The sequence below is a fragment of the Microtus oregoni genome, unplaced genomic scaffold (assembly GCF_018167655.1).
Source record: "Microtus oregoni isolate MIOR12 unplaced genomic scaffold, Mior012 000030F_ref0000283, whole genome shotgun sequence".
Classification (NCBI taxonomy): domain Eukaryota; kingdom Metazoa; phylum Chordata; class Mammalia; order Rodentia; family Cricetidae; genus Microtus; species Microtus oregoni.
In genome coordinates, this window is record NW_024543089.1 from 25,259,596 (window position 1) to 25,287,347 (window position 27,752).

General features: G+C 37.6%; 1 protein-coding gene across 1 annotated transcript in view; it reads left to right on the forward strand.

Annotated features, from left to right (window-relative positions):
• The first annotated feature begins 2,254 nt into the window (after positions 1-2,254).
• The window catches only part of LOC121465332 (ephrin type-A receptor 3), a 99,049-nt gene continuing 73,551 nt past the window's right edge, over positions 2,255-27,752 (forward strand). Inside the window, exons 1-2 of the mRNA XM_041678553.1 lie at positions 2,255-2,381; positions 3,125-3,460. Of these exons, the coding sequence (XP_041534487.1) occupies positions 2,315-2,381; positions 3,125-3,460 (403 nt within the window). The 5' untranslated portion in view covers positions 2,255-2,314. The remainder of the gene's footprint in view (positions 2,382-3,124; positions 3,461-27,752) is intronic.

Below are 27,752 nucleotides of genomic sequence, written 5' to 3' on the forward strand. Positions count from 1 at the left end.
TAAAATAATCCTGGAATAGACAATCTTTTTAGGAACTAGAAAATAGCAGGATGATTTTCATCAGTTATGTGACTCTAATTGTCCCTTCTACCTCTGTATCTTTCTCAGTTTATTCCAGGGAACTTTGAGTAGTCTGGGTTTTGTTTGCATATTGTTCTTTCGAGGTCTGTGAAGAATTGTGCTGGGATTTTGATGGGGATTTCACTGAATCTATAGATTGCTTATGGTAGGATTTCCTTTTTTTTTTTTTTTTTTTTTTTTTTACTGTGTTGATCGTACGTATCCAAGAGTATGGGAGATTTTTTCCATTTTCTGATATTTTTCACAATTTCTTCTGTCAAAGACTTAAAGTTCTTGTCATGCAGGTCTTTTATGTCTTTGATTAGTTTATCCCAAGATATTTTGTGTTATTGTAGCTATTATAAAAGGTAATGTTTCTCTGATTTCTTTTCAGTCCCTTTATCATTTGTATATAGGAGAGCTACTTTTCTTTAAAGTTGATATTGCATCCTGACACATTACTGTAACTGTGTATCAGCTATAGGAGTTCCCTTGTAGAATTTATGGAGTCAGTTATGTATACTATCATATCATCTGCAAATAGCAAAAGTTTGGATTTTTCCTTTCCAATTAGTGTCCCTTTAAACTCCCTTTGTTTTCTTATTGCTCTAGCAAGAACTTCAAGTACTTTGTTGAATAGATATGGAGATAGTCGACAGCCTTGTCTTGTTCCTGATATTATTAGTAAAAACTGCTTTGAGTTTTTCTCTATTTATTTGATGTTGGCTGTCAGCTTGCTGTATATTGCCTTTCCTTTATTATGCTTAGAAAATGGTCCTTGTACCCTTGATCTCTTCAAGACCTTTAATGCAACAGAGTGTTGGGTTTTATTTAATGCTTTTTTCAGCATCTAATGAGATGATCAATTTTTTTTAGTTTGTTTATATGTTGGACGATGTTGATTTTGTATGTTGAGCCATCCTTGTATCTATGGGAGTGAATAAGAGTGAATTCATTGCGTATATGGAGCTGATTCTTTCTGAATTGAGCTTTATGCTGTAGAAGTTAACAGCTGTCCACATAAGTTATCTTTGAGTGAAAATAGCACTTCATTCACAAGACAAAGTTGATAGAAGAAATTTATTAAATTTGGTTACACTCTGTGCATGCTAATGTATGTACCAAGGCCACAAACCATCCTATTTCAAGGTATCCTTTATTTTGCATTTTAAAAGGTAAAGCCCAGAATTTGGATGCGAAATTCCTTCCCTATAATAATTTCTAATGAACTCTTGTTAGAAACTTCACAGTGGTTTCAGTTCCCAATTTCTTTTTCAATTATTCAAATGCAACAGAGGAACATGTTAGATGTTCCACAGACTAAATGAAAGTAATGGGAGACAGTCCTCTATAAGGAGTCTAAATGGGAAACTATAATCAGTGTTTGACAAACAGCTTATTGGACTTATAAAACTACATTATGCAGAGATGTGCACAGAAAAAAAAATATTGACATAGTTTTAATTTGCAAGAAACTTTTACCTAGTAACAATTCATACCTACAATAGTGTAAATGAGAAAAGCGTTTTCCGTTTCAGATGTGGATTAGGAAATGAACTTAAATCCTGTGGTGTGTGCCATTGTCCTAGAAGTTAAGAGACATTATCCAGACAAATAGTAATAATTATTGCTCAGGAAAATCCTTTAACAGTCTTAAGATATGCGGCACACCGTGATTTTTTTTTCCCTTCTGCCCCTTAAGGTATTCAGCGGAAAGCTCTATACAGATAGAAATGTAAAAACATGTCAACAGGCAGTTTAGTGGTAACTACAGTGCAGATAGGACACACGGTGCCTCATGTTGTAGAATCAGAATGACTGTATCACGACATAATTTTGCCTTATTCGCACCACAAAATGTCCAATGCCAAGAAAAGCTGTGAAGAAGCGAGCTGAAAAACTCACCGTACTTTAGTGCCAAAGTGATCTTAATCGTGGGGCTTTTATTTTTTTGGTTTATTTCCCTTGACATTTGGTGCAAATCAAATTCAAATGAATACAAGGGGAAATCACATTGCCCTCATTACTTGTTTCTGTAAATTACGGGAGGAGACAAATTCATTTTTCTCTTAAAAAAATTAGTGCTCTGACATCCAGTAATCTTTTTACACATTTCAAGATGCAAAACAATTGCAGAGATCTTAAAAGAGCCATTTTGTTTGCAGCTTGTCGACCAGGCTTCTACAAGGCCTCAGATGGTATTGCCAAGTGTGCTAAGTGCCCACCACACAGCTCGACACATGAAGACGGTTCAATGAACTGCAGGTGTGACAATAATTATTTCCGGGCAGACAAAGACCCTCCATCCATGGCTTGTACCCGTGAGTAGTTCTGCTGCAACCCATGCTCCATGTTTGGATTGGTTTGTTTTATCCTGTGGCTGTGCTGTTTGTTTTTGAGGTGTGTGTGTGTGTGTGTGTGTGTGTGTGTGTGTCATGTGTGTATGAAGCATTGCCCTTTTCTTTCTGTTTTCCATATGCAAACTGAAAACTCTGTTTCCTTCTTCATGCTTGACTCATCTCAAATGCAACATTTATCACATAAATATGAATTCGTTTTAAAAAAATTTTCTGCAATGCAGCACTGTATAAAGTAAACGCAATTCTGTATCTGACTTTAGAATCTCGCAATGAATTTACTCGCCAGTACAGGGGAGGTTACAATTGGGGATTTAGGTTTGGGGATTTTTATTACCTTTTTCTATCTCTTGGTCATAGATCGCGGTAAATAAAAAAGGTCGGGGGCAGGAACTAAGATTTATAAACATAATCTTGAAGTTTTCGTAACTATTCACCAGGGTATTGGATATAGTAGTAAATTTCTTTGTTGGACACTGTAAATAGCTCCTCAATCATGCGGAGAAATTTCCAGTTCATAGCTGGGCGAGATCGTTCCTCTTGGATCCATGTGCCTATTATCTCATGGATCCTCTGAGGATGAATTGGAGCCGATAATAAGGACAGGATAGATATTTACCTCTTCGGGTCCTTTATTACGTACCCATTTCCTGTTTAGTGGAAATCAGAGGCAATGTTCATTAATCTTTTGTGGAACTATTTTGCAGGACCTCCATCCGCACCAAGAAATGTTATCTCTAACATAAACGAGACCTCAGTTATCCTGGACTGGAGCTGGCCCCTGGACACAGGAGGCCGGAAAGATATCACCTTCAACATCATATGTAAAAAATGTGGGTGGAATGTGAGACAGTGTGAGCCCTGCAGCCCCAACGTCCGCTTCCTCCCTCGGCAGCTCGGACTCACCAACACCACGGTGACTGTGACAGATCTCCTGGCACACACTAACTACACCTTTGAGATCGATGCCATTAATGGGGTGTCAGAGCTGAGCTCACCACCGAGACAGTTTGCTGCAGTCAGTATCACTACTAATCAGGCTGGTGAGTACACTTTGGCGACTTCAGACTTGGACTGTCGTGCACATCCAACCCCTGTGTGGGCAGAGCAAGCAAGGAAAATATCGTTGCATGGGAAGATGGAAAAGAAACCCCAGATTCTTTTCTAAACTCTTGTTTAGACAACTGTGCTACATTAGTAATTCAATTTAATCCTGTGAATCAGAATAAAACATATTTGCAAGGGAATTTCAAAAGTATTTTAAATGTATTGCTGCCTAGTTGAAATCCTGAGGTGGCAAGGGGGCCCCTTGAAAAACTTAACATGTAATAGAGATTTGCAAAGACCAGACAGGCAGCTTAAGAATATATATTGGTTAAATTGGATTCATATTTAGTTTTTTATTTAGTATGGTGAGGAAGGCCTGAGTATCATATGTTTTTGTTTTTTGTTTTTTGTTTTTTTGCTTTTATTTTTTAAGAGTGGGGAGTTTAAGCTGAATACAGGTAAACCAGTAACTGAGCAAGTATGCATTTGCTTCCCGTGTTCCTCAGTACAGGTGCCTCATGGCCAGCTTTTAAAACTTCCTTTCACATGAGACTCCCCCAAACAGTGGACTATTGCATAACTCGTGAGATAAAGGAACACCTTTCTCTCCTAATATCATTACACAGGTATTTTATCCAAGCAGCAAAAATAAAACTAGAGCATCTCCCCTGGCTGTCTGAATAAGGTTAACTTAACTACAGCTCAGAGCTGACACTGGTTAATTTGTCTGTAATATGCCTCTGCTGGATTACCATATTCTTAACAAATAGCTCAAATTCTGGTGGTTCTAATTCAGGACGTTAGAGATACAGCAGGCAAGGTTAGACCTCAAACCTGCCATTCCCAAAACTCAGTATCTTAGTCCACCTTCATCTTCTGGGAATCAGGTTATAAGAAAGAAACCTCAGCATTTCAGGACTAGCACCCTCCTCCTGTCCCTGTTCCTGGCAGGATAATGGATTATTACTTCTTTCACAGAATATCTACCAGTGGTAGCCTTTGTAATTCTTATTCCTAGGTTTTGTTCATATTGTTTGCCCTAACGTTGCTTCTAATCCCTTATTTTAGTGAAAATGTAGCTTTCTTTAACTTTTTCCATAGTGATGCACAAATGTCATCTGTGGGAATGTGTGATTTTCCAGCGGTTTTTAACAACCATTACTTTAATTGTTATTAGGAAACTTGTTTTGCCCCTCTTTATGTTAGATCCCAGTCTCACCAACAATGGATTTGCCTTTGCTATAGTTAATGGTATTTTCTATTTACAGTTATGTTAAAAAGATGTGTAATGAGTTTATTTAACTATCTTTATATGGAAAGATGAACAATACTCATGTTATATATGACATGACTATGGTGTTTTTCCTGTCTAGTGAACACAGGAATTCTACAGTTTTAATGATGTGATAAATGATTTACTGAAATCCTCTATTTCAAACTGATTTACTACTTTAAACAGGAGCATCAATCTGTGCTCTAATTATATCCTATGTCAAACAAGAACATTTAAAAATAAGCAGGAGCTCCTGTGCCCTATCTTATCATTCCCCTCTGCCTTTCAGGTAATGCATTAATCGGAAAATTAATAGTTCTGAATATATCCACTGAGAGGGGAGTGGCAAAGAGGCAACAAGGAGAAGACTGGGATCTTACAAAATAGATGAGATTGTGTGTCCCACCCCCACTGCCTGTTATAAATCAGTGAATGGGGCAGAGGTCCACTAGGAGTCACCCCTGACTCTTCCTAAACTGAGTCCTCTTTCTTTCAAGAGCAGATTTGACCCAGTGTGGAACAACAGAAATGATACGTTTATCACATGGTGTCTGTACCATTTTGTATGTCTGTGGGGGCAGAATTTCTTTCTTTATCTTCAGTCCCCAGGGTTTTTCAGCATGGTTATATGTAAGCAGCACTAAGTCTATATAGAACGCCTCTTTGTTTTACTTTATTCTTATTCCTGTGAAGGTTAATGGACTGGTAGCCTTATAAAACTAACCTCCCAGGCATTTGAAGGATGTGGTTGTGCTGGATATAATGCCTCCATGCTTCAGTTCCTTCTATTCTTTCTATCTTTGGCATGGCTATAAAGACCAAAAGGGAATGTGTTCCTTTTAATTTAGTTTCTGAGATTGAGTTTACTGATCCCCCTCTTGATTACATTGTTAAAGCTTCCAGATAACCACTTGATAAGGCACCTTCTAAATTGTAGAGGATTATGTGGTAAATTCGGATATCAGTTCCTAGCTCTTGATGCTTGCACAAAGCCAGTAAGATTAAAAACATAGACATGGTTCCTACATAAAAATCGTATCCATCAGTGAGGAAGCCAAACATGTAGAGGAAGAATTACAGATTGTAAAATAAACAAATTAAAGTTACATTCTAAAATAAATTGCCACCTTTTACCTTATTCCTCCAAGTAGGAATATTTAACTTTCACTTCTGGAAATGTACATTCCACGGGTGGAATATACATCTGTTTAGTCTTAATCTCCAGCATTGCACAGATGATGTTTAAGTATCCTATAGCAGATAACAAATTCAGATTAGATGAAGGGGCAGAGTCTGAGAATTTAGGAAATTTTGATTTCTCTGTCTGTTCAAATGCTTCTGCTGGAAAAGATCCAGACACTTTCCAAATATTTCATCAAGATTTCAAACTCCTTTATCTCCCCACCTAACTCACTTCCACATCGTTCTTACACTGCAGTTCATGGTATGTCCCACGAAGCAAAGAACAGTAATGCTAATCAGAAGATGGAGAGTGGCCGTAGAGTTATCTGTCATGACCAGCAACAGAAAACCTGGCCATTACTGTTTATACCATGGGGCTTTTAAAGGGAGACTCTGCACAAAATTACCTCTGTCATATCCAATATTCTTAAGACTGGATCTCATCATTTATTCCATAATACTCAGATAATTTTCTCCTTACTTCCTTTTTTTAAAAATAAATTATTTGAAATTAGGATGTTTTAAAATTATTTTATTTATTTGAGCTTTTAATATAATTGCTTCATTTCCCTCTTCCCTTTTCTCATTCATAACCCTCCCACATAATCCTTTTTGTTTCCTTCCAAATTCATTGCCTTTCTTGTCATTATCTGTTGTTAAATATAACTATGTCCTTTCCCTCCTTCTCTTTCCTCTTCCCAACTCCTCCAGTGGAACCCCTCCCTGTTCCCTCTCAAATTTTTGTTATGTTATCTACACTAATATAAATTGACAAAATATGAATACAAATTTCCCAGTCCATTTAGTGTTACAGATATATGATTTCAGGGATGACTAATTCGTATTGAATAGCCAGTTAGTAGGCTCATCTCTGGAGAAGTCTATTTATCCTGTTATTATTATTTCTTAGTTGTCTGTAGTTTCCGGTCGAGGGTTGCCAGCTCATGAAATTTTACTCTTTCATGGTAGCATGTCTATTGATGCTGTTTGGGTCTCCTTTAGGCAGCGATGTGATTGGATGAAGATTTCCTGTCATTTCTAGGAATTAGCAATATCACAAAAGATTTCATGGTCTTCTGGTTCTTGCACTCCTTCCATTCTCTCTTGTATGATGTTCTCTGAATTCTGGGTACAGGAGTTGAGTTGTAGATGACTCATTGGAATTGGGCATGATGTGGTGACTTGTTCTCTGCCTTTTGACCAACTTTGGATTTCTATAATTATCTAAATCTGTTGTCAAAGTAATGTCTTTGATGAGGGGTGGGAACTACACTCACCTGTATAAGAATAAGTATTTTACAAGCAGTTAGAAATTAAGCTGGTGTAGTAAGGTGATGGTATAAGGTTCTCTACTGAAGTCCATAACTTCACTAGCCCTAGAATGTTGCCTGGGTCTCCAATATCTGGCATCATTTTCCTCCTATTGAGTGGACCAGAAGGCGATTAAAAGCTGTTGGTTACCACCAGGGTGGGATCACCATTAGTGTGCCTATAGGGATACATCTCCTTTCTGGCCATTGATGTGGACTGTCGGTGTTTCAGCTGCTTGTGTTGTATTGATTGCTTCCTTCCCTTGGACGCTTGTAAACTCTCAAAAGAGAAAACTTTCAGGTTTGCTCCAGGTATAATTCTTCAAATGCTGTGTGATGTGAATGGTTTTTCAACAATAGGGACTTAACTTCAGTCTCTGAGGAAACCAAGGGCAACAATAATAGGCATTACACATACACACACACACACACACACACACACACACACACACACACAATACAACACATATATAGTATATACATATGTGTCTATGTAATTGTATGTCCATCCTAAATATAATTTAGTTTAATAAAAATGATTCCTTATGATTTTCAAACAACTTTAGTCTTATTTTCCTTTCCTACCTTCCTCTTCTTCTGTAATTGCCCTCCTTTTCTCTCTTCAATTAATGCCCCTCCCCACTTTCCCCATGTCCTCCTTTACACAACCTCTATCCTGCCATTCTCTCTCTAGCTTTGTCTTTTTTGTGCTAAAATTTTATTTCCCGCTTTTCTTATTTTCTGCAGTTGCTCTAAGTTATCTACTCATGTCTGAAGATTTGGAGCTGGTAAACCACAGACAGAGACAACATGAGGCCAATAACTTTACAGAAAGGAATGAAAATGTTATGCTTCTACCTCTAAATGTAGTTTCATCTGAAATCACTATATCCTGTTTATTTCAGATTAATAATGTGTTAAATAGTAAATCTCCTTTTAACTCGTGTTCTTTCATGTTTTGTTTATTGGTTTTGTTGTTGCTTTGGTTTTCTTTTTCTTAAAGACAACATGTCATGATAACAAACAAATTAAAGTGTTCACTGTAGCTTTTATGAATTATTCTTTATTTTCTCATTCTATATTTGATTTAATTTTCAATTTCAAATATTTTAGTTGATGGAAGTGTCTGTCTAATTCCCCCTCTCGTCACTGGGACACCTTGTAACTTGAACCTGTGCAGGCCCTGTGCATGATGCCACAGTGTGAATTTAGTTGTGTGTCAGTCCTGTGGTGTCTGGAAGTTATTGCTTCCTGGGTGTAAACTGTCAGCTCTGGCTCTTACAATCTTTCTGCCTCATTGTCTTTTATTTTATTAAGTGCATATATGTGTATGTATGTATGTATGTATGTATATGTGTGTGTATAACATATATGCATATTCCTAAATATGTGGATGTAGCTTCTGATATTACAAGGAAACACAATCTCACACTGAATTTCCCATTCCTCTCGTGACTTAGTGATTCTACTGCTATGAAGAGACATCATGACCATAGCAACTTTTATAAAGGAAAACGTTTAATTTTTATCAGTTTTAGAGGTTTAGTCATGTGAGATTCTCAGCAGTGTACAGACACACATGGTCCTGGAAAATGAACTAAGAGTTCTACATCTTGATCCTCAAGCAACAGAAAGAAACTGTGACACTATGTCTAGCTTAAGGGCATGTGACTTCAAAGCCTGCCTCCACAGCCACACACTTTCACTAACAAGGCCAAACCTACTCCAACAAGGTCACAAGGCATAACTGTGCACTCCCTGTGGGCTAACATTTACTTACCCGATTCTGTGTGGATCATACTCTTCCTCTTCTGCAATGATCCCGGAATCTTAGGCTCAGGACTTGATTTGTAGATGTATCCATTTTGCTGCTCTTTGGAAGCACATTTTACCTTTTTTTCTTATTTATTTTAATTCTTCTTCCTCTAAGAGCACAGTTCCAAACTTACCATTTTCCTGTAGTAAACTGATCTTTTACTTTTTAATTAATTAAATATTGGAATTTTGAATGTATGCCTAGAATTTCTGATAATAATTCTTTGCCCATATTATTACTCTAATCTTAAAAAGTAAGATAGTTGTTGCTGAGTGGTGGTGGCACATGCTTTTAATCCCAGCAATGGGAGGCAGAGGAAGGCAGATCTTAGTGAGTTCAAGGTCAGCCTAGGTTTCAAAGTGAGCTCCAGGACAGTCAGGACTGTTACACAGAGAAACCCTGTCTCAAAAAGGGTTTAAGACAAAAGACAAAAGAAATGAAAAAAGAAAAAGAAGATAATTGTATATATTATGCAAATATACTTTCAACTAGATTTTTTTAACAAATTAATTTTAGCCACAGGCTTTATCTGTATCTTCCCATGGGAAAGTTAACAATAAATAGTATGTTCTTTTATTTATAATTTTTTCAGGACAACTTTTTAAAGAATGGCACACTTGGAACCTCAATAAAATCAAAGAATTAACGTTGTTCTTACTCATATTCATCAATAAACTGTTGTCAACTGTTTTCCTAATATTCCTGTGACATGAACAAATGGTTGACATTTTATGATTTTAGATTCTATCTATAATACAGATTTTTTTCCCACAGTATCAAATAATAGAGCTGGGGATATGGCTTGGTGAGGTCTTATTCTTAGTGAGTTAAATTTTCTGTACCAAAAAACAACAAAACAAAACAAAACAAAAAAAACCATACTAGGTTAGTTTTAGTGTGTGTGTGTGTCTCTCTCTCTGTGTGTGCATACTTATGTGTATGCACACATATATTCGGGTGTGCTCCCACGACCATGCATGTGGGGTTGTATATTTTCCACCCTTGAGCTCCACATCATTCTAAAGTTTTACATCTTTGCCTAGACTGCCTGGCCCATGACCATCCTGACCCCCAGAATCTCTGTATCTCTGTGTTTCCCCTAGTGCTAGGCTTACAGCACTAGGTTACATAGATTAGCATGCTATAGCTATTTCCAGAAGACTCTATTTTTGTTTTATTGAATTAACCCTATTTTATTTTTCTTCTATTAAAATGATTTGAGATAGTGTTTTACAGTTGACTCATGAGATATATTGCTAATATTTCTGTTATGGATTGTGTGTTATAACAGAAAAGATTTTTTAGTATGGATTTATATAGTAGAATAAAACTTTTGTTGGTGAATTTCATCAATTTCATTTCAGAAGTATTAGTCTGTTATTTTCATTAACTCTGATTGTTGTACATGCAAGATTATTTTTTTAAAATCCTAACATCAAAAATATAGAAAATAATCAGTTTTAAAATGACTTGTATTTATATGTTTATATGTATATACATTAATAAGTTTATATATGAAAGGCATGATGAATTGAGAATACAGAATTATAGAAGGTATAAAATTATCTCATAAGCTAATGAGGTCTAACAGATTTGAGAGAATAATGCTTCTTCTCTGACAAATTTAAACTAAGTTAGTTTTACTCTCTCTCTCTCTCTGTCTTCTCTCTCTCTCTCTCTCTCTCTCTCTCTCTCTTTCTCTGTGTGTGTGTGTGTGTTTGTACACTCATGTGTATGCATGCATGTGTTCACTATATTCTCATGGCCATGCATGTGGGGTTGTATATCATTCTCCATTGCTCTTCATATCAACCTTAGTTCACTACTTTTTCTAGACTGACTGGCCTGTGACCATTCTGCCCACAAGGATCTTTGTATCTCTGTGTTTTCCTACACATAAGGTTACAGGTGCATGAAAACTCATGTATATTTTATGTGGGTACTGGAAAACTGAACTCAAATCTTCACGTCTATATATCAAACACTTTAGCCAATGACTAGTCTTTCTAGTTTTACTCTTAAACATGCACATTCTATTCAGATTGTTTGTATGATAGAATTTTGAGATTGGAAGAACAAATTCATAAAATCATATTTCATACAGTACTGATTATATGTTGAGTGATTAATATTTGGTAGTTTTCACTTTGAAGGACAATATAGAATATTTAACAATAGACTCTCAAAGACATTTTTTAGATAATTCATGGTTTCACTTGACAATAAATAACACACTTGATTAATTGTTGTTTGTGTGTTTCCTGAGCATGGATGGGACACCTCCTGTGAGGCAACTACTATACCTCATGCACTATATGAACAAAATGATGATTAAGATGTGGCCACTATCTTCAAGGAACTCCCATCAAGGAGATTTGAAAAGTTCTAAAAACCCTGCATGAAATTGATTGGTTTGGCTGTGGAAAGTCAGGCAGGCCAGCTGCCAAGAAGCTCCAAGAAGCACCTGCAGCTGAATGAAGACAACCAGTAATTTATCTTGCATTCAGGTAGTAGCTAACTCTATCCAATGGCATCATGCTTTTCCCTCATTGCTTAAGTATAAACATAAGAGCCTACACATTCCACATGATTCTCATTCTAGTATCTCTCGCTCTCTCTCTCTCTCTCTCTCTGTCTCTCTCTCTCTCTCTCTCACACACACACACACACACACACACACATACACACGCTTACCCCTTATAACTTGAAACAGAAATATTATCACAAGTACAAATCCCCAGTTCTGAAACTAACAGGCACAGAAGGCTGAAGATTTCAAGACCAATCTAAGGTGTATAATCAACATTTATCTCCCTCAAAAAGGAAGGATAAAGACAGGTAGATATATGATGATAGGTAGATACATAGAAAGATAGATTATAAATGTGTAGAGACATACTGACTTACATACATGCATAGATGATAGATAGACAAGATAGATAGATAAATGATAGGTAAATACATACATACTTATAGACATATTTGCATACATAAATAGAATAAAGATGGACAGATTGCTAAATAGATAGGTAGGTATATAGATAGATGCATACACACATGCATATATGACAAATTGATGAATATCTAACTAGAGAGATACATACATACATACATATTACATACATACACACAAACATACATACATACATACACGGTACACAGATAGGTAGATAAGCTAGATAGATAAACAGATGTAGTTTGGTTGCTAGATTCCTATGCTCTCCATAGTGAAAGAAGAAAAACATACATTTTGAATTGTATTAGTTTCTGTTGCTGTTATAAAATAGTCTCGAAATAATAAACAAACAAACTTGGTACTGTGAGATAAAATGATCTTGTTCTTCCCTGAGGCCTTTTATTCAGAGCATCTTTGCAACTGTCCAGGAGGCCTCCCATCAGCCAGTTCAGTGTTATCAATTAATTTCTCTGTGTTTATACATGTTGGTGAATCAAGCTTCCTATTCATATAGAATGCAATATTTTACACAGATATAATATATCCTTACTTATTCCTGCTATGTAACTCACTTGCCAGGAATCCTATTAAATAGAATTCACATTATTTGTCATTCGGCCACTGAAAATAAGATACAGCCTTTTATGGGACTGGGTGGATCTATGTAAAGGGAAGTGGTACCATGAGAACCACAACTGATGAGGGTTTGCAGTTTCTCAATGTGGAAATTTACTAGAACAATGGCTTGAGCACTTGGGGTTTGTTTTCTGAGTAACATCTCACATAGAAAAAATGTTCGCTCTCAGACTCTTATGTAAAGGGCATACAGGCTAGAAAAGATAAAGACACTGAAATAAGCAAAAAATAATGACTTTTGTAGCCCACGGTAGAGCCCAGATCTTGCCTTCTCCACTCTTTGCAAATAGAAACCTTTAAGTTTCTATTCTTCTAGTTAAGAACCATGTTTTTGACTGTTATACGTAGCCTTGGATACAGCTTGAAAACTGATACGAGGAGTGCTTCATAAAAGAAGCACAGATGTTCAGTGTGTGATATATTTCCTTCTTACCCCAGTGGCCTTATAAAAAGAGCTTGAAGATCAGCTTATAACAAGTCAACTAATGACATGATATAGAGAGGCCCCCGGTTCAGTGGCTGTTATTACAGCTGTTTCCCATTACATATTAGATGCCTAGAACATGCTTGCATCCCGAGTGGCATTTATCTTCTGAATTTCAAACATTCCTACCATAAATAAAGATTTAATGCTTTTCAAAAAATGTTTCACAGTTTAGTCTAAGGAATACTTAAAGGTCACTTTAACTTGATGGCATTCTCCTTTTGGGGTTCCTGGAGCTAAGATGCACATTTTCCGAGGGCTCACCTCCATGAACCTGTGTCACTCTTCCCTTTGCCCATTTCCTGCTATTCCCTTAGACTGGGGAGGCGATAATAACTTGAGTTTCACAAACCACCAGTGTGGGGACCAAATGAGAACTGGCCTTTGAACATATCTTAGTAATTTCCTCCTTTTGACAACTTCCTAATAGGAGCGACATAAATCTAACATAAATGACAACAGTACTGCTGTGGGAAAAATGAATTTGTGATATGTATTTTGTTCCCAAATTAAAAATTGTCTTAAAACCATTTAAAGTGAGAGCTTTGCAATGCTTCTCTCCAGAGCCCTAATTTCAATTCAAAGAACCCAACGTTTTACCATTTAAAGAATAAAACTTTAACAAAGTTATGTGTGTGGTGCCTCCACTGGTAATTAGAGACTGCAGTTATTCCTTTAAAAATAAATAGTAAGAGTGTTGTTCTTTTTATCTTTTGAAAGATCAAGTGGCTCTAGTCATTTAGTGTCTGATTATATTTTTTTTCCAACATGAACTTATCTGCTATCTTAAAGAATGAGCTATTGAAGGGAGGAAATTTGTTTCCTGGGTCTTTGATTCTGGAAGAAACCCTACCATTTTCCTTTTGTTCTTGACATACTTGTTGCAATGAAAGGAGATTAGTTTGGGAGTTATTTCTGCATTAACAACTGCTTCTGAGAATGAGCTGTGCAGGGGGAGCAGCTGGCCTGGCTGACTCCTGCAGTTGCTGCCAGGCAGCTGCATTTCTTGTCTGCATTGCTTTATGGGTGCTCCTGTCCTCACTGGAGTCACCTGCACAGCCTGATATGATTTGATTTTCTCCAGTCACAAACACTGCAGCCAGAAACCTTTCTATGACCGCTACAATGAGCAGCACAGATAGTGTGAACCAGTGTGTGAGTAAAGGTGTTGGGAGGTGAGACAAGGACGAAGGTGCTTCCCACATGTGAGTGGGTGCCTGTGAAAAGTCCCAGACAAACCCCACCTGGGAGGAGAGGCTGGGACAGCTGGAGTCCTGAGTCCTTGTCCTGTAGAGAAGAAACAGCAGCAGCGTCAACAGTTCTAAGCATAGATCCAAAGGTTAAAGCTTTACATTTTTTCACAGTTAAAGAGAGAATGATCTTATGGATCAGGGCTATATTTAACTCAAACTAGGAGATTAGTTTGGCCTATATTTTATCAATTACTTTGTCCTAAGATTTTACTAAACAGATTGATGCCAACACAAACTGATAATATTTGAAAGGTATCTAATGGTGACGTGCAAGAAAATACTGTCAGTTCACTGTGTGGAAAACTGCAGAGGTACCTTTATTTCATCAGTAATTTTTAGTTTCATGAGTTGTTTTACAAAAAAACCCTTTGAGAATTATATTAGTATCAGTCAAGTACTTTAGAGTGATGGGGGAGAGTCTTCTGTTTTGTGTTAATTTTATTGGTTAAATAAAGAGACTGCCTTGGCCCTTTAATAGGACATAAAATTAGGTAGGCAGAGTCAACAGAACAGAATGCTGGGAGAAAGAAGCCGAGTCAGGAGTCGCCATGATTCTCCCACTCCAGACAGACACAGGTTAAGATCTTCCCTGGTAAGCCACCTCGTGGGCTACACAACATATTAGAAATGGGTTAGATCAATATGTAAGAGCTAGCCAATAAGAGGCTGGAACTAATGGGCCAGGCAGTGTTTAAAAAAATTCAGATTCCGTGTAATTATTTCGGGTAAAGCTAACCGGGTGGCGGGATGCAGCCCCGCTGCTATTACAACTTTAGAGAAACAGTATTTGTGTGTCTATGAAGTCCAACAGAGAGATATACAGAGGTATCAATATCAAGAGTTAGAGACATAAGATTTTAATAATTTAGTATATGCTGTCTTGGGTTTGGAAAGTCCAAACTCCACAGAGTGGGATGGCAAGCTGTAGAGGAGGGAAACTGATCATTGTCACATCAGACTTGAGAGGCTAAATTCAGAATTTTGATTTCTTTTGTTACCTTCTCTCTTTTTTTTGCCTCCTCTGCATTTCAAATAATTAGATAAAGCCCATCAATATTGTGATGTTTGTTATGATTTTCTCTGAAACTATTATTTTAAATTCTAACTTCATTTGGAAAAACACCTTCATCTAGGCATTAATATTATTGCATGACCAAGTATCATGGCTCCATAGTTAGTGAATTTGCCCTGTCCCCATGTCAGTGGTCTTAAATATTGTATCTTCGTTACATCATGTTTAAGAAAAAATTCAGGAAACCTGAGTACACTCGCTTATATATAAATTTTCTACATCAGCCATGTAGTCATGCTGGAATTTTCTTCCTGTAGTTTTCAATTCTTGCTTAGCAGACATTTGTTGAGTTTTACTTAGATAGTATTCAGTCTATGAAAGAAAAATATTATTTTATTCAAAATGTGTGGAATTTCAAGAGTCACCTGGATGATCTCTTTGAAATACCAATGAATTTTAAGTTAAATCTGTATCTGTAATTGTGAGGAACTGAATCAAATTCTGAGAAAGCTGCACTATAGCATATTTCCCGGTAAGCATCTCCACGTGAAGAAGGTCAGTTGGGGCTTACCTTCTTTCCACATGGCTTGTTGATAACAACAGAAGCAATGTCAGATACACTGAGATAGGCTTCCGTGAACACTTCTTTCCTGTGTTCAAGAGATGTGCTTGTCCCTTGTCTTTGAGCAGTAGTAATGATGAAGACCCTTAGCTAAGTGAATTTTAGGTTCACAGTTCCTAACATAGTCATTGAAAGTCTTCCAGCACAACAGCATGTACTGACTTTCAGCCAGTACTGCAGGTAAAGTTTCTGAAAATAATTGGGAGATACCTAAAACACTCTGCAGATGAATTTGGTCAACAAGCTCTTGGGAAGTTCTCAGAAAGAAAAGCTCTTCCCATTTATAAGATTGCAGAGAGTCATGATGTCTACATGCCCCTCACATTTTAACTTGAACTTGAGTGAACTGCTTGGCCAGAGTCCATGCATACTGAGTTTTCTGGAATAGGAAAGCCTTTGTGAAAATACAGATTTATGCAAACTAATATCTTAGTACAAAAAAACAGCAAATATTTTCCTATTTTATTCAAATTAAAATATTATTTTTATTACCAATATTTTCTGGATTAATTTAACTATAAAGAATTTTTGTACCCATTTATGTTTGGTTTCTCCCCTAACCTGTCATAGAGTACAAATAAGTTGTAAACCAGTATAATGTGAAGTTTACTCTACCCATTAACTAATACTCAAATATTTTATCCTTCTACATTTTAAGTATTCTTTGTAGCTTTTTAAATATTTCTATAAAATTCTGTTCATGTCTGATCTGTGTTAAGCAAATAAGCGAACATTTGTTTTTGTCTGCACAAGTTCTCTTTATTGATAAAAAACTTTGAAAAGCATATTCAGAAACTAGGTGACATGGTTCATCCCTATAATCTTAGCATTTTGCAAGTTGAAACAGGAGAATTACACCAGAAATGCTGGGGCTATAGTGAGCAAATGTCTCAAGAAATGAACGGAAGTAAGAATGGCAAAGAGTAAGGAAGAAAAAGAGGGAGGAAAGAAGAAAAGATGGAGAGAGGGATGAATGAAGGAAGGCAAGGAAGGAGGCTGACAGCAAAGAGAGGATAGGACCAATTTTTATGTTTTGACTCAGAAAGAAAAAGCAACAGAAGAGGCAAGCCTCAAATTTCAGCAACTGCCAAGACAAGGATTACAGTAAAAGAGAAAGGTAATAAAGAAGTGGGGTGGAAAGGTAAAGGCATTGTAAGGCAGAGAAACAAACAAAGAAAAATAAGCACGAACAAAAACCCACGTGGAACAGACAATCGTTTCAACCTTGCTTTTTCCTTTCCTGTCTTTATCCTGTCCCTGTTCTCCTCTGAACCCATTCTATCCTTAGTCAATGCTCATTGTCTTCATCAAAGTCCACCTCTTTTAAAGTCTGTCCACGCAAGAATCAGTCACAATTACAATTATTCTATTATTTTCCCCCACCACCTTTGCTCCTTGTATTATATAGTGAAAGGATTTGTTTGATCTTTGAGGGCCAGCTAAGGAGAAATTAGTTACCCTTAATGTTACATGTCTCAGCTTTGCAGTCAGTTAAGAGTGGTCTAAAACTTGGGTGTCTAAGACAAAGAAGAACAATAACTGACTGTATTTTCTGTGTGAATTGACCAAGTTCTGTTGCCTTGGATCCAAGGAAGGATAATTAGCAGCATCTATTGCTATCTGTTTAACCCCCCAGTTTTGTTAGTCTTGAACCGTTTTAAGCCCCTGTCGCTGGTTCATCTATAGATTTGCAATTACTTAGAAGCAGCTTACAGGTCATTCTCACTTACAGAAAGGCCAGCTCTGGATTATAGTTAATCTAGCCATGGAAGCCAGCACTTGAAAACGAGTTATAAGCAGCTCAGGGATTTTCCATTATAGAGCTCAAAATCAGTTTCCTTTCAAAACCTTGCACTCCCTATCCACCAGGGTATTACCCACCACTGGCTACTCCATCTGTCTCAGAGGAATCGACAGACTGACACTCAAGTCTAAATGTCCCTGGGCAGATGTTTTCTTGGTGTCTTTCTATTCTCTTTCTTCCTACATGGCATCCTTATCATCTCTGATGTTATAACTGTTCACCTTTGTCTGTGCAAACATTGAATTCTCTTATGTGCCACATATTGTCTTACATAGTTCAGCTTAATATGATGATAATGCATAGCTGCTCCCATGAAGAAATTTATAAAGTAATATATAATATCTAAATTTAATATATGGAAAGAAAATGAGTCACAGTTAAGAAAGAAAATGAGGGACTGAAGCTATAGCTGTTTTGGGGACAGTGCAGGCATAGGATGTATGACTTCCTGGTACCTCGTTTCATACTTAAACAACAAGAAATGATGCACATGTTCATGTACATTTTTATTCCTCCTGAAGGATCAGAAGCTCAGTCACTCTAAGCTCTAAAGCTGCACAATGAGTTTGAGGCCAGCCTGGGATACAAGAGCATGATGGTTGATGATGACAGCAGCATTGACAGTGGCAGTGGATGGTGGTGGTGGTAATATTTAGTCTAGGAAAACATTTTAAAGAGGGGATGTTTGAGGTCGGCATTGAAAATTGGCTAAAGATTTAATAGTTCCAGAAAGAACAGATATTAAGGACCAGATAAAGGAGCAGGATGGTGAAAAGGGTTAACGTCTCCCAGCACAGACGTTTAGCAGAGTCACACCACAAAGAGCAGTGACTAGGTGACATTGGCTGGAAAATATGCGGATGTCTGCAGGATTGCAGGAATATGGGGGGTTTCATTTGCAATGAACACCCATTCACTTCGATCAGCTAACAATTTTTGTTTCCTGTGAACACACATTCACTTCTATTTCCTAATCGATTGAGTTAAGAATATACAGCCGACACTTTAAATTCGATTTTCATCTCGGGTCTTGGCTCCCTGTAGATCACAGCCTGACCCTATTTGTGCAGCAATGGCATTGCCTGACGCAGAACACAGGCTGATGACGCTGTTGCACTGATCTTCGGTGTTCAGTTTGGTGCCATAGAATCTGTCGAAGTCACAGGAAAATAGGCCTTCTCGAGTTTAGGGGACTATTATTACATACTGAATTCCTTTGGCTACTGAACCAGCTCTGCACCATCACTGTCAACTGGTGTGGAGGAATGAGGAGCGAACCCAGTGAAAGAGGGTCGCTGCCTACTGCTTCCAACTCCACAGGAGACGACTACCTGCAATCAGTCAGCCATAAAGATTCTTCACCTAGTCAGACTGAGGTGTGTGCACATTTTTTTTCCTGATTATGAACATATAGCTTTGTATGGTGTGAATGGTTAAAATGGGGCAGCTGGAAGGAAATGTTGAGGTGTTGCAGTAGAGAGAGATATGATCAGGCCTGTGATTTAGGACAATAAATGGAACTAGAAGAAAAAAAGTCAGTTGACAAACTGACATGAGAAATAATGATTTGAACTAAACTGGTGAGAGAAGATGGCTGATCTTTCAGATATTAAAAGCAGATAACATGGTATTAATTGGCCAAGTGTCCACTGGAAGCTAAGTGCAGATAGCACCCTAACTCAGATATGAAAGTTACACAATCAGAGAAGATCTCAGGGTGAAGCCAGTGCTCAAGATCACACTGAGGAATGGGCATTTTAGACCTAATACGAATCAGGATAATTAAGGTTGGATTTTCTAGAGAATCATACAAAATAAGCAAATGATGAGAAATGTCTGATTATGAGGGGGGAAGATGCTTAAATTTTCATCTTATACTCAGAAGTCATAAAATTTAAAGAAGTAGAGCAGAGTCAGACACAGATATTTTAATTTTTTATTGAAAATTATTTTTCATATTCTTTCTCTATCCACAACTCTTCCCAAATCCTCCCCATGCTGTTGGTCACCCAATTTCATGTTTCTCTTTTTAAGAAAACAGCAACAACATTTCTAGAGTACACAATTTCTCAGCAACTCCTTGTTCCTCTGTTCCTTACAATCCTGCTCCCACAATGATCCCTGAACCCTAGGAAGTCCAGGATCCCTCAGCCTACACAAAGAACTATAGGCAACTAAGGAGTGCTCAAAGTGAAATAGTTTTCCCCAGGGAAGAGTACAGAAGTTTCTTAGCCAATACCCAATAGCAAAGGTTCAGACATCAGAACCTCCATTCGAGTAACATTATACAGGCTGAGCAGATTGAAGTGAGTGCATGTGTCTGTGTGTGTATCTATGTGCATGTGTGTAATAACAATTGTTGAAAAAAAGAAGTCATAAATTTGAAAAGGAGAAAAGAAGGGTTTTTGTGTGAACTTTGAAGAAAGAAAAAGGAGGAGAAAATGAAATAATTGTATTATAATTTCAAAAAAATAAAAGAAATAATTTTATAAAACAAATAGCGAAAACCAAAATAAACAAAGAGAAAAACCAATAAGACACAATTACCGTAACAAAACAAAAAGCCGCAAAGGCAAAATAAGCATAGAAGAATCCTTTGTGAGTTGGCCAGCTACCCCTGGGAATGGGGCTTACTCTGGCGTGTGGCTAGTGTACCAACTGATAGACACTCAATTGGAGAAGCAGATTTTCCTCTGGCAAGAAGGTATCGATTACAAATAGCTTCTTGGTTATGGATGGGACTTCATTTCCACTTCTGCTGCTTTGCTGGGATTTTTGTCTCTTTGAACTTGGATAGGTCCTGGGTTTGCTGTCATGGGCCCTGTGTGTTAATTTATGTATCAGTCCCGTTGTATCTGGGTGGAGTTATTACCCTGGAGTCATCTGCCGACTCTGACTCTTGCAATCTTTCCACTTTGTCTTCCACAAAGATCCCTGAACCTTGAATAGAAGGATGTAATACAGACATAACATTTAGGAAGGATTGCTCCAAAGTCTCTCGCTCTCTACACATTATCCAGGCATGGGTTTTTGTGTTAATTACCATCTACTCCAGAAAGAAGCTTTGCTGCTGATGGTTGAATGTACTATTTTATGGGTAAAACAATATGTCATTTTGAATCATTTTATTGCTATGTTCTTTTAGAACAGTAGAAGTGGTTTTCCCCTAAAACACATGACCTATCGAACAAAGATAGATTTTAAAACATAGGAACAAATAAACATGTTGAGGATATCAGATACCTGATGAGCATACAGGAAGATACCCAAATTCAAGTAGTAAATGGTCACATGGAAAGTCTTTAGGAAACACTATTTTATTAATTAATCCATTTTGATATGTATGTGTATTGTGAACATACATGTTGATGTGGGTGTGTTTTCAGATGTATGTTCATATATGAAGGCAATGTTGTTGTTGGATGTCTCCCTCAATGGCCATTCAACTAGACAACCTGGCCAATGAGCTCCATTGGCCCATCTGCCTATCTACCCTCATCTATATGGTGAGGGTCCAGGCATGTAGTGCACCCACTTTTACGTGGGTGTTGCGGATGCAAACTTAGCTACTTGTGCCGAGCCGAAAAAAACTTAATTGAATTATTTTCTGTGACACATAATTTTATTTTCTTATTGTCTTCTCACTTACCATGCCTCAGGAAATCTATATTCTATGAGGACAGGGAAATTCTTTCTAATTGTTGATTTAATCAATTTGATGCATTTCTTCAGGGTTTACAGTGTCCTGAGTACTAAAAATATGTTTAATAACAGATAGTGATTTACTGTGTCTACAATATCAACTCTAAAGTAAAATCCCTTCTGTCATCATTGATATTGCTAATTTGAAGCCCCCATCATCTCTAATCAAGGTCACTAGAGTAACCTTGATTTGGGAACTACTTTTCCATGTCGTCTTGGAAATCTGTAAATCCAAATGCCTTTCTATGCTTCCAGAACTCCTTATGAAAAATCCTTGGAATTACAGACCCTGTGCACCTGAACAAGCTCTGAAGTTTTGTGCCGTTTCATCTTTATTTATACTGTACCCACATAGGAAATTTTATCTTCTTACCCCTGGGTCCTTTCCCTCCTCTCGAAACTCAATTCCTGTGTCATTTTCTGAAAGAATTTTCCCACTAAAGTAATCAAACTTCCCTTTGACTCCTGGATGCATCAGTCTCTAACTCAGTCACTGCACTTTACTCCTCAGAAGCAGAGGCCTGTTATTAACTCTGCCTGCTGTGCTCTGCAGAGACCAGTACAAGGTGAACCTGAAGAACACATGGTTTTGATCCTCTTACTTTTCAAAGCAATGACGGTCTATAGTAAGCAATAAGAAAGTTGAATTTCTCACCCTAGACATTGAAGACTTTCACAGTTGTTCCAGTCTTATCTCCATAGAAAACCTCCTTTAATCCTGAATAAACAGCGAGTGGAACGCGCTCCTATTCACCAGGGACTGCTTGCAAATTTAGTTCCTCGACCTCAACTTGCACGCACTAATTATCTTCACCCTTCATTGCCCAGATTGAATGCCAGAATCTCCATTATCGTTTTATAATTTTTCCAAGCTTGATGTAACTGTGCTTTTTCATTTGAACTTCTATAATATCATTTAAACAGAAGCATCAGCTATCTGTCACTCATACATATGCCTGAATTTTAATTTATATTATGATAAAGTTTTATATGCATTTAATATCAGCTCCTCAACTCTAAGTACGTTGAGCATGATCGAGGCATGACCCATAGTTTTTCCTTGGTAGTGCCAGGTTAGGTCTTATTTGACATTGCAGTTTTATATATTACTTCAACTTAGAGACCAATGAGAAAGATATTTCTTCTTGAGGATTTACAGAATCTCAAATTCTAATTGCTTTCAAAAAAGGCTTCCTACTGGGCAGTGGTAATCCCAGCACTCAGAGGGCAGACACAGGAGGATCTCTGTGAGGTAAAGGCCAACCTGGTTTATAAAGTTAGTTCCAGGATAGCCAGGAACACACAAAGAAACCCTGTCTCAAAGAAAGCAAAACAACAGCAAAAAGCTTCATTCGTCTGAGTAGGAAGTGATGCTTTTCAGCTAACTGTGTATCACTTAGCCTAGCCAAAATGATGTAAAAGTAAATATTGCAGGCAGAAAAAAATCATTTTTATATCATGTTTCTAATTATACAAAGCTGATTCATTGGTCACTTCTTGGGTGCTCTTACCTACGTAATCAAACCAGGTACTTCTGATTTTGACTTCCAATTTATAAAGAGAAGGAAATCACAGAGAAAATTGTTAACTATGGATAGCTTCAAAGTCTGTTCAACAAATATGTTTTCTATCAAATGGATCATCTTTTGGCATGAGCTACTCACTCTATAGTGATTCATTTGATAGGCTTTGTCTCTATCTCCTGAAGGCTGTAGCTAGCTAGCATTATTCTTGATGAATGGGACAGTCTCTGTAACTCATAAATAAAACAAGTAAAGAACTTAACATTTGACTTTTAGAGGAATGAATGCTACCTCACATCACACAAGTAATACATTTGAAAGGAAAGTATTCAGAAAATACCTTGAGATGCAAAATCGCCAACCAGGCTTCTGCATAGAGCTGCTGGGCACAAAGGCCACTTGAGCGAGTACATCTAGCTTGATTAAGGCTGTATAGAGTTGTGTGTGCTTCCTCATAATTTATCACTTTGGCTTCATAACCTTTTCCCTTTCTAAAATTCCCTTTGTTCTTGTTTAGTTTTCCAGTTTCTAATTTCTCACAAAAGATAAGAATCATACTATAAAATGTTGTGATCATCCCTAGAGTGATTTTTCTTGTTAATTTCAACTCTCTGCTCTGCTCTTTATAGTATAGAAATGTAGAGAGTTAAGGGAAAAAAAATGAATATATTTCAACATGGGTTTTTAAATTTGGCTTTTCCTGGGTATGTCTAACTTTCAACATGTGAGAATGTTTAGTCATCTTAAAGCTAATACTTCCTAAGAAATGTTACTGCTCATTTATAATTTTTATAGCCATTTGTAAAACACTGTCCTTAGAAAAAGATCCCCACTTTATAAAATCATAGAACATTACTGTCATCATTGTTCGCTACCGAAAAAGGCTTGTTAGATCCCCTTGTATTTCTCACATCTCTTTCAGTTGGTAAAGCAGACACTGGAAGTCGTGATGGTTGAATGGACATGTTGTTTCAGAGCAGTCCTAGTGCAGCAAACTAGGCCCAGGTAGTTAGAAACAGAAGACTGCTGTGCAGCCCACTTGTCCCAGCTGCTGAGTGGCAGGGCTCTCTTATGGTGCAAGGAATGAGACAGGTGACTCCCAGATATGATCACCCTACCTGTGAATGAGTCTTTTCCAAGGGAGCCTGCTTCTCTGCCCTTCTGTCTGATTCCTACTAGACTGTAATTTTCACTCACCGTGTGAACTGACAGGAGAGATTTATTGTCACCTCCCAGTCGGTGCCAGTTCACGTTCCTGTAGGTCAAGTTCTACAGTGTGTTACACCAACATGCAACTAACTTTCATTCTTTAAGGCTTTGAGAGTTGCACAATGGAGAATATTTCATCAAATGCTCTTAATCATCTTTAATAAAGGAATTTAATTCTAAGTCACATAGGATCTATTTCATTCAGTTATTATGCTCTGCAATATTTGTATGTCTAACATGAAATTATATATTATAATGTCATACATAACAAATGACACAGTGATGATAATAATTTTAGTCAATTTTAAAGTAAAATATAAGTACATATAAGATTCATGGGTAGATATGAACTTTGATCCCTAGTCGTCTATGAAATGTTAAACTAGTTATTTTCTCTTACTTGGGATTTGGCAGCACAGATCTCTCTCTCTCTCTCCATTTCTCTCTTGTTTGCTCACACACATATATAGGCACGCATGCACGCACACACACACACACACACATAAACACACACACACACAGAGAGAGAGAGAGAGAGAGAGAGAGAGAGAGAGAGAGAGAGAGAGAGAGAAAGAATGTCTTCTATATGTCCTCTACAAAAATTTGGAACCAAACACTTTTGAGGGTTTGCAATGGGCAGGACCTGATCCACGCAGTGCCCGATGTACTGAGCCCTCTGAAACAGTGGACTCCCAGTGAGACAGCACAGACCTAAGGGGCTGTGTTATTCAGGAAAGGCAGTGGAACTCAATAATGAGGTAGCACAATTTTCTCCACAGTCTATATACAGTGCCACTTGTAAGTGTAAGGAAGGGGAATAGTTAATAAACTTTTTCTTGGTTTCACACACAGGATTTTTTTTTTCATATAAATGCATGCTGGGCATTTAAAACAGAATGTGACCAGAATGCTGTGAAATATCCCAGGGATGCCATCAAAGTACAGGAAAGTAAAGTTCAAGAGTTCAGAGAAACTGCTCTCTGCATTCTGCATTTGCAAATAGTTCCATCTGCCTGGTGGGCCCAGTGTCTGCTTCTTGTTGGAGACCTGGATTTGCTGTTCTGCTATCTATGTCTCAGCCTTTCTCAGGGAATCCCAGGAATGGCCAAGTATTGAGGCCATCCTGTTCCTCTAACCAAGCTCGCTGCATTCTGAGTACAGAGCAGGAGATAAAAATGAACAATTGGGATCAGAAGTGTTATCTTAATTTGGAGCAAACAAAAACACAGAGACCTCTATGATCAAAAGTGTTGCTATTATTTTTTTTTTATTTTTCTCTTTTTAGAAACATTTTTTGAAATCCTTTGGCTATTTTTTTCACTTCTTTTTACTTAAAAGTTTTTTTTTTTCATTTTATGTAACAACCACAGATCCCAGTGCTTCCTCCTTCTGCTCCCTGTCACCTTACCCCCACAAACCCCATCCACTACTCAGAAAACATATGGCTTCCCATGAAGGTGTCTACAAAGTCTGGCATAGCAAGTTGAGACAGGACAAAGACCCTCGCACCTGTACCAAGCCTGAGCAAGGTATGCCTCCATGGAGAATGGGCTCCAAAATGCTAGTTCATGCATTAGAGATAAATCCTGGTCCTGTTGCCAGTGGCACTATAGACTGCCCAAGCCTGAACTGTCACCCACATTCAGAGGTCCTAGTTCTGTCCTATTCAGTTTCCCCAGCTGTCAGTCCAGTGTCAGTGAGCTCTCACTACCTAGGGTCAGCTGTCTCTGTGTGTTTCCCTATTATGATCTTGACCCCTTTGCTCATAGAATCCCTCCTCACTTTCTTCAACTGGATTCTGGGAGCTGGACCCAGTGCTTAGCTGTGCATCACTGCATCTGCTCCTATCAAAAACTGGATAAAGGTTCTATGATGATAATTAAGGCAGTCATCAACCTGATTATAGAGGAAAGTCAGTTCCATCACCCTTCCACTATTGCTTGGAGTCTTAACTGGGGTCTTCCTAGTAGATTCCTGGGGATTTCCCTCAAAACCAGGTTTCTTCTTAGCCCCATAATGGCTCCCTCTAGCAAGATATCTCTTTCCTTGACCTCCCTCTCTGCCCCTTCCCCAATTCAACTATTCTGTTCCCTCGTGTTCCTTTCTCCCTTCCTTTCACCACCCCTTCTCAACTGACTCAGGAGATCTTATCTATTTACCCTCCCCAGGGGCATTCATACACATCTTTCTCAGGGGCTTCCTTGTCACCTAGCTTCTCAGGGGTTGTAGATTGCTAACTAGCTATATGTAATATCTAATAATGTTTTTCTTTCTGGGTCTGGGTTACTTCCTTCAGGATGTTTTTTTTTTCTAGTCCCCTTCGCATTTGCCTTCAAATTTCATAATATCATTGCTTTTTACTGCTGAGTAATAAATACACCATTGTGTAAATGTACCACAGTTTCTTTATCCATTCTTCAGATGAAGGGCATCAAGATTGCTTCTAGGTCCCGGCTATTATTAATATGTGAACATAGCTTAGCAAAGGTCCTTGTGGTATGACTGAGCATCCTTTGGGTATATGCCCAAGAATAGTATTGCTGGATTTTGAGGTAGATTGATTCTCTATTTTCTGAGATACTGTCATACTGATTTCGAAAGTGGTGTATAAGTTTGCACTACCACCAGCAATGGAAGATTGTTCCCCCTTATTCCACATCCTCTCCCGCATAAACTGTCATTAGTGTATTTGATCTTAGCCATTCTGACAGGTGTAAGATGGTATCTCTGAGTCATTTTGATTTGCATTTCCCTGATAACTAAGAATATTGAACAATTCTTGAAGAGTATTTCATCATAAACTAGTCTTCATTCTGCAGTACTCCCATTAATGAAATAATTTTCAATATTATCCATATTAAGCTCAAAATTACAGCCACAGCCTGAAACTGAGACATTAATAATACATTTTTGTGAATACCTGTGATGTATATGTATGTGTGCGTGTATTTCTGTGTGTGTATGATTTTCTTTCAGTTATTTTGAATAGGTGATAAGATTTCCCAATGATTCTAGCTAGCTACTAATCAGAAAAATCTATATCATTTAACATCTCAAAAATCTAACAAGGCAATGTAAACTTTCAACACCCCACAAAAATAAATAGTCTTCAGAAAGCAAATTGTCTTAATTTATATTGTCCAATAGGTAGCTGTTCAGAGGAGAATCTGAGTAACTGATATGTACTGGGTAAATGATTCCAGGAAACATAGGAGAAGCAGAACAAAGCTAAAACAATGGAAGGAAGGGAAGGCTGAGAGAAGAGCATCTGAAAATGGGCTCCCTGGAAAACTGTACAGTGTTCCTGAACTCTGGTTATAGGAGGGAAGTGTGCAGTTTTTAGTCATCACAGTCAAGAGGAAGCTGTGGTGCTTGAGCCCCAACTCTGTCAGTCACCTTGTCCTAAGTGTGAAAAGTAATTAGGAAAGAATGTGTTCCTAGGACATTTAGACTAAACTGTGTAGGCAATAGTGAGTCCTGCCAGAACATGATCATCAGTCAGAGAG